Source organism: Plecotus auritus, assembly GCF_963455305.1.
Source record: "Plecotus auritus genome assembly, chromosome: 12".
Lineage (NCBI taxonomy): Eukaryota > Metazoa > Chordata > Mammalia > Chiroptera > Vespertilionidae > Plecotus > Plecotus auritus.
In genome coordinates this window covers 32,562,176-32,570,608 of record NC_137778.1, presented here as the reverse complement: position 1 = coordinate 32,570,608, position 8,433 = coordinate 32,562,176, and the positions used below count along the sequence as shown (strand labels likewise).

The 8,433-nt window shown below is 49.2% G+C and overlaps 1 protein-coding gene across 1 annotated transcript; it reads right to left on the bottom strand.

Annotated features, from left to right (window-relative positions):
- Positions 1 to 5,887: 5,887 nt before the first annotated feature.
- On the bottom strand, positions 5,888 to 6,320 carry CRCT1 (cysteine rich C-terminal 1; the record flags this gene model as incomplete). Its single annotated transcript, XM_080647331.1, has 1 exon — positions 5,888 to 6,320. Exon 1 carries the CDS (start codon positions 6,242 to 6,244, stop codon positions 5,888 to 5,890), a length of 357 nt encoding a protein of 118 aa, XP_080503457.1. The 5' UTR covers positions 6,245 to 6,320.
- Between the last annotated feature and the right edge of the window lie 2,113 nt (positions 6,321 to 8,433).

Here is an 8,433-nt window from a genome sequence, read left to right as displayed (position 1 = left end):
TATCTCCTTAAGAATGAGATAGAGCCCTAGCTGGTTTGGCTCAGTGTATAGAGCGTCGGCCTGTGGACTCAAGGGTCCCGGGTTCGATTCCGGTCAAGGGCACATGCCCAGGTTGTGGGCTCTGTCCCCAGTAGGTGGTGTGCAGGAAGCAGCCAATCAATGATTCCTTCTCATCATTGATGTTTCTATCTCTCTCTTCCTCTTTCTTCCTCTCTGAAATCAATAAAAATACATTTTTTAAAAAAGAATGAGAGCATTAAATGAGATAGGTTAGGAGCCATAGCTCTTGTCCTGATGCAATGTCTATAAGAGAAGAGGGGACACTTGCTTTTCTAGATGGGACACATTCTGAGGCAAGCTGGCATATTTCAGATTAAGCAGAGCCAACTCACTCTGAGCTACTGCAGAGTCATCCAAAGAAAAGAGGATGTTGTCCTTATTAACCATGAATGCCAGTTTTCCTGTCCAACCTGTTCTACCTGGTTAAAATGAAACTGCTATCCCGCCAGATGCAATCTCCTGCTATAACTGTTTGATGGTTTAAAGAAACCAAGATGGATCATGTAAGGGAAGGAAGAAACTGTGACTAATTTGATTTGCGTGACATCCTTTAGCTTCTGCAGTTCTGCACGATCCTGGTTGTCTTCCACCTGAATTTCTAGAACCTGAGACCCCAAAATAGCCTTATCTAGGCCAAATCATTGGGTAGTTTCTCCGACTTCAGCATCTTTGCCCTCTTCTCTTGGAACTCAGCTTCCTCCTCACTGTCCAATTTCTTCTTCAACTTAACTCTTGACTTTCTGTTATGCCCATTCGCTCATTCATTCATTCATTCATTCATATATTTATTAAGTGCCTTTGATGTCCCAGTCTCTGTTTTTCATCACGAGGTTACTGCAATGAGCAAAGACAGACCAAGTCTCTCAATCACTTTCACAGACTAGGTGGGACCATACCCATTCCCAAGGATTTGACTCTCACGTCAACATGACTTATTGCTATGTGTTTATCTAAATTTTCAGGGGTCTGCCTGGAGTTCCAGCCCCATGTCCTGTCTCATGGTCATGTCTTGCCAGTACCTCAAATTTCACGTGTCTTGAGCTGAACTTGCCCTCTTCCTCTCCACGGCAGTTTTTTCTCCTGACATCTGTTTTGTCAAGGGTATCTTCATTTCCCCATCACCAGGCACAAAATCTCAGAAACACCCAACTGCTTCCTTTTCCTCAGTCCCAATGCATCACCCAGTTCTGTCTATTCTTCTTCCTTCTGAATAAATGCTTGTCATGTCTGTCATTTCCTTTCCTTACTCACTGCCATGTACTGAGTTCAGATTCCCATTTCAAGCCTGGACCATTGTGCCTCCTCATTGTGTATTCTCTCCATTCACTTCTTCCTCTAGAGTCTAGGCAGGGGTCCTCAAACTACAGCCCGCGGGCCACATGCGGCCCGCCGAGGACATTTATCCAGCCCGCCGGGTGCCGCTGCCTGTCCTGCTTAGCAGCTGACTCATCCCAGGCCCGCAGTGCGCATAGGAATTTGTTCATAGTTTTATTTTTAAACTATAGTCCGGCCCTCCAACTGTCTGAGGGACAGTGAACTGGTCCCCTGTTTAAAAAGTTTGAGGACCCCTGCTCTAAAGTCGAGCATCGTAATCATTGCTGCCTAATTAAACTTAGGGTCATCTAAGAGAGTACCGTAGGTGTTACACAGACCAACTTCTATCTTTCTAAAGTACTTCTTTCAAATCTTCTTTCTAAAGTACTTGTACTCCTACCATCACACTCCACAAACAATGCAATTTCAGCTCCTTGGTTTGGCTCTCAAAACCATCCATAACCTGCCCTCATCTCTCCCGCTCGGAGAATGGCCTTTCTACACCTCCGCCTCCTTCTTGGATATCCTTCCTCATCCCTCTGTCTAAGCTTGAAACTTCTCCCCTTCTTCCCAGAAATGCATATTACAGCCCCGTGTTCAGAACAGTGGCTTTAGAATCAGACACACCCAGTTCAAAACCCTGTTCTGCCAATCACAAGTTGTGAAAACTTGGGACCTGACAGCTCTAAATCTCAGGTTTCTTACTTTTTAAAATGTGGGGGCAAGGCTACCTTGCGGGAGAGTTGTGAAGACTGAGTGAAATTATGCCCAGTTCATAATTCACAATCGATCTCACTACCAAATCTGTGCGCCAAGCAGCTGGAATTCCAAGCAATTTCCCTAAGAAACCAAGTCCCTAAGGGGCCCAAATTAGCATCTCTTAAACATCTGTAGCCTCAGGCTTCCAGCCAGAAAAAAACTCATAGCCATGTGCTTTTCTGCTCTGCAGGATGGTTCCCACCTTTTCTGCTCAAATGTTTCCTCAGAGACTCCTTCCCCAGTCTTCGTTTAAAATCCCCATACTCCTTCACTTCATCTCTACACCCATGATTTCTTTATTGTCGTCACAGCACTTTGCACTATGTGAAATCATCTTTCTTGCTCACTTTCCTGTCTGCCTGCAGCCCCAAGACCTCCAGGGTCTGGGTGTCATTTCTCATTCAGTCTCAGCACCAGGAACAGCATCTGATGGAGTCGAATCAATGCGTAGCCGCATGAACCTCTGCCTCTCTGAAGTGTCTCCACCCTTCAGACCCAGCTCAGATCCCTCCTCCCATGAAGTCTGGTGAATAACTCAGCCCAAAGTAACTTGTCCTCATTTGAAGGCCTGTAACAAATCATCGAAATTCAGTTGAGTCCCTATAGCCATTGTCTATGCCATGTTCGTGTATTTCTTGTGTTTGTATGTATTTGTAGGTGTTGTATGTATTTGTGTGTGACATTATTTCTTACATGTGATATCATTCATACCTTGTATGATCATTTAGGATCATTTGCCATGTTTTTCGAATCAGACTATAAACTCCTTGAGGTCGAGAACTACTTTTATGCATCCCCTCGAATTGTTTAGCACAATGCTTTACATGTGGTACACAAACAAATATTCATTTATTTATTGACCTCTAATGTGTACCTGGCACCATTTTAGGTGCTAGGGATATAATGACGAGCATCATCCTAAATAATTAACCCGGTGACATTATTCAATTATCACGGTGTCTGGATTATGAAGAGGAGGTTCTTGGCTCTCTTGGAAGACATTAGAAAGCCTCGTCCAATCGGAGACTGTCACTTGTTGCCTGGATAACCTCAGGTGGCTCACTTAAACTCTCGGAGCCTCTCTCAGTCTGTTATATGAAATGATAACACTTGTCTTGCAGAATTGTAATAGAGATCTGTGAAAACACTCTATTAGCTGCTAAGTTCTATATAAATATCAGTTGTTACTATTACCAATATAACATACTAGTAATTTAAGCTGAAACTGGAGCCATCATGAATAAAATACATTCAAGATTACTGTCACTATCATATTAAGAATAACATCTTATTATCCAACGGTAACAGACACCTGATAAACTTGATTCTGCCTGCCACAGTGCACTGGGTGACCACCTCTGAGTAGGACTTCACGTTGCCAAATTCCCCTGAGCTCCAGCGCTCTGAGGGGTGACTGCTCCCACCTCGGAGGGAACCCTGTGCCATGCATACAGCACAGCTGTTTCTGGACATGAGGAAAGCTGTAGAACCACGAGCAGATCTAGCCCATCCAACGTAGCTTTCTAGGAATGCCCAAATCTCTTCTCATCAAAGCCTCCCTGTGGTGGCCTGCTGGAGGTCAGGGATGTGAGAGCCTGGTGGTACCACGATCCAGGGTCAGCCACTTGACCAATATCAACGTGCCTCTCGTACAAGGGTGTGTACTTCCATTCAGATTCACATGTCTCTCGTCTTTCCCAAAACTCAGGCCTCAGCTTCCTGCTTACGGGTCATCCCCAACCCTCAGTTGGCTTTTCAGTCTGTCGTGAGTCAGGCAGTGCTTCCTTCCCGCCTCACGCGCCACCACGTCCCAGGGCCTGTTGTTTCAACACATGTCATTTGTGGGAGAGGCAGGTCCACGGGTGATATCATCTGTTTACAAACAGCTTCCACAAATCCCCTCCCACTGGGAATCAGAGAACCTCAGAGATCGGTGGAAGGGCCCCTCCCACCCAGAGCATGACTTCCCTTCGGAGCCTCCCTGACAGGGGTCATTTGGCCTCAACTTTAAACATCCCGGGTGAATCAATGGAGCGTGGCTGACCTCACCTCGGGCACATACCTTTGGCTGGGTGGATGCCATGACAGAGCTTCCCAGTCACTGGGTCACTGATGTAACAGTAGCCAAAGAAGCCAAGCTCCAATTTCCTACGAGCCTGGGTGTGCCTGCAGAGGCTGCGCGTCCCTGCCCCTGGGTAGTGGTGACTCCGGAGCAGTAGACTATGACACTTGGAGTCTGTGATCATGGACTTTGGAATCAGTCAGACCCCAATTCGAATCTCATCTCCCTCGCTCGCCATCTGGGGGCCTTGCACATACACTAGCGGTGCGACTTGGGCCAACGCTCTAAAACTCCCGGAACCCCAGTTTCCTCCCATATAAAAAATAAGGGAATTCATGTCTATATCTAAGATTATTGTGAGGATTAAATGAGACGATATATGTAAAGTGCTTAGCCTTGTGCCTGGAACAAAGTGAGTTGTGCACTAAGCTGTTGTTACTATTATTGTCACCGTTATTATTGTCTCTTCTCTCTTGAACCAGCACACATGGATGCAGAGGACCTCATTCTCCCTGTTTCCTGTCTCCTGATTTATGACCCCAGGCCTCGGTTTCTGACCCACTCAGGATGACCCCCCACACACACCACCACCAGCATCACAACCACCCCCTCTAGAGAATGACACCCCCATGTTTCTGAGTGTGGCACGTCAGACCCCACAGTGTCCTGGAAGCCCACGGCTCCTGATCAGGCCTCCACTGCAGGGATGAGACCTGGAGAGGGAGCCTCCGGTCTCCTGCAAGGCTCAGCTTGGGAGTTTCCTTACCCAGCAAGCACAGTACGGGTCCGTGATCCTTTGTGGCCAAAAAATAAAAATAAAAATAAAAAAAATCTCAGCTAACCTGGTTCCAAAGCCAAGAGCTGCAGATCCAAACCTTTGCCACACAGCTGCCTGGCCCATGGGACAGGTCGGTGGGCAAGCGTCTGGGAGGGGTTTACAGAGGGCCAAGCAGAGCAGTTGGGGACATAAACCTGGAATCAGGCAGCCAGGATTCTCCATCACACACCACCTGGGTGACTCGGAGCAAGTTACGTGAACTCAGTTTCCCTTCTTTAAAATGGAACTACAAGCACCTACCTCACTGAGTTATTGTGAGAATTAAATGAGATGATGCATGTCACACTGGGTTCTTAGGACGCTGCCTGGCTCCATATGCAATTTCTGCTATCATTATGAAGTACCAGAGATCCACTCTTGTTCAGGCAGGAATTTCAGTTCCCTGCCTTTTACAAATATGCCAAGCCAGGGCTGAGAGGTAGTGGACAGTGTAACAGAACACAATAAATACCCAAATGAAAGAACGAATAGGAATGTGTGGGTTCTCAGGAGGTAGCTTTATTATGACATGTCTTTAAGACAATCAAATCAGTAGGCATTTACTGAGCACCTACTGTGTGCTAGCCTATGCAGACAGTGGAGTGCAGTGTCCATGCAGACAGTAGAGTCCACCATGGCTCTCAGGTTCCCAGGCAGGAAAATCACGCGGTCGAGAAGTTTTGTGGGGCTGAGACCAGGGTGGGTTTCTGGACATCCAAGTGCAGTTAGCTTGATGGGGGCCTGGGACGAAGGGGTGCCCCAGACCGGAATTCCAGCATAGTGATAGGAGGCGGAGGCGGGGTGGCAGCACAGGCGGCGGGCCGCTCTCTGATTGGCGGGTGGCTCTGGAGAGGCTCTTCCGGGCCTCCGTGGCCTCAGCAGCCGCCGCAGCAGCCGGGGCTCTGGTTGTTGCAGGAGCCCTGAGACCTCTGGCTGCCGCCCCCGCAGCACCCGCACCCGCTTCTGCGCTGCCGGCGGCGCCTCCTGGGAAAGCAGCAGCAGCCGGTGGAGACCGAGCCGCAGCAGCCCGAGTCCCCGCAGCAGCCCGAGTCCCCGCAGCAGCCGGAGCCTGAGCCGCAGCAACCGGAGCCTGAGCCGCAGCAGCCTGAGCCGCAGCCTCCGCAGCAGGAGGAAGAGGCCCGGGAGGGCACCGGGGCGGGGCACGGGGCGGAGCCCTGGGAAGACCCTTTGGAGAAGCCTTTGGCGGAAGCCGCGCTCTGCTGGGAGGACATCGCGAAGCTGTGACCGTGAACCTGCAAGAAAAGCAGCGTGTCACACGCGAGCAGACTTTTTCTTTCCAACCCTGGGACTTGGGGCTTTTGAGACTTGGCTTTGGGATAAAGCCAACCTGGCTTGGTCCAAGGAAGAAAAGAGGGGATCTCAAACCCCATGCAGGCGTTTCCCGTGAGTTAAACGTGCATAGAGTGAGAAACAGTCTGTGCAAACCGTGGGTGGTTTTCCATTTCCTGGGACTAGATCAGGAGCACCCAGGGTTCCCCAAAGTGGAAAAAGAAGAGGATATCGAGGCAATTTATCTGTACGACCCAACCCAAAATCTTCTCCTGGCTCTCTTCCCCTCCCCCATCTCACTGTGGCCAGAGACCTTCAAGTGATGTTCCTGTGGTCATTGGCCTTGTATAAACACCCCGTCAGTTAGAAAATACCCACATCCCACCTGCATCCCTAACGCGGGGCTACAGAGTCCACAAGGCCAGAGGCATGTCCTGGTCATGCTTTCCTGCCTATGCCTCTCCTTCCCCAAAACCACAGGAAGAGGAGGGCGATGCTGAGTTGGGAAATGCATCCCAGTCCAGGGGGCCAAAGACCTGGGCTCTAGTCACATCTCTGCTAAAGACTTGCTGTGGGACCTTGCAAATGCCTCATGCACACACCCCGTCTGGCCTCCAGGTCTTCATTGGTACCACGAGAGGCTGCCTCACTTGAAGCCTAAGGCACTTTTCAGGCCTCTCCTTCTGCATCCACCTGCTGGCTGTGTTCTGCCTTCCACTTTTCCCAACCTCCTCCCCAGGCCACGTTTGAAGACTTACCAGACCCTCACTCCACTGGAAGACACTCAGTTCTCCAACAGGCCGTGGACTGAGCAGTATCCAGCCAGAGAACCTTATATAAGATTCAATAGCACTGGCTCTTGGGAGGGGCCCATTTCCCAATTGACTTGCTCAGCTGACACTCACATCCCAGAGACATTTGTCACTCAGGTAACACTGTAGGTGGTGCACGTGGCTGTTCAAGTCACCACCTAGAAGTGCCAGGATGCTGTGGCATGTTTCCTTTCCAAACAGGACACTGTTCATAGCTGGGAGGGCTGTGTGGGTGAAGGCAAAGCATGGGGGCTCAAGTGAGGAGAGGTCTGGAGCCCTTTCTTGGGACCTAGTCTCTTTGTCCTTTTCTGCAATGCGGACACACACACTCTTCCCCTGTTCACATGTCATCCCTCGGTAGTCATCTACTTGGCACTTCATTCACTTGTTATTGGTTTGCATCACTCTGGTTCTGGGTCCTTGGCTCCTTCAGTCAGGCAACAAGCTATGCAAAAGGCCTCCTGGGCTCTCCAGATGCTTCCACTTGCTTCTAGATTGGACTGAGCGAAGGCAATGGTGGGGATGTACCATGGGAAACCCAGTGGCGATTTCTCTCTGTTACTAGGACAGGAAGAAAAACTCTGGTAGTGATGGAACCATGAAGACGAGAAAAGCTGTGAATATAGTCATGTTAGCATATCCCTATCAGCCCTGGTGAGCCTAAGAGAAATAAATGTGCAGGATGCTGGTCCAGGTGCATGCCAAGGCAGCCTGCGGGACTCTCTGCTCCTCCCCCCATCCCCCAAACTCCCTCTGAAGATAAGTTCTCCCTGGGGCCACTGCCCAGTGGAAAGGGGAAGAAAGGAAAATGGGAAGGAGGGAAGGAACAACAGAAGGGAAGAAGGAAGGGAAAACACCAGGAAGGAAGCCACCAATCTTTCCCAAGGTCCAAATTATCCATGGTGTTTTAGAATAACTCATTTTGAAGAATTAGGAGAGACTTTGGAGGTCAACTGATTTCAAAACTGCTTCTTAATCAATGCAACTGCCCACTACCATGAACGTGAGATAAAAGGAATCTAAGACTAAGAATCCAAGAGTTGATGGTGAGGCATAGGTTTGGGGGTGAGTGAACTGGGAGGGGCATGAGGGAACAGACAAGGAACGGTAAGTCACCAATGATACCAGTTTCATTTAATGTGGCTTTAGAGCCTGATTAACAGGATGCATGTACCCAGGGTCACCTGCTGGTGAGTCCAGGTGAGACATTCCAAGAGGTGAGGTCAGTATTAGAAAAGAGAAGGAAGTAATGAAGGACCAAGATAGAGACAGGATCTCCTCTGGGAGAAGATTTGGGCAAATGCATGCTCATTAATGGA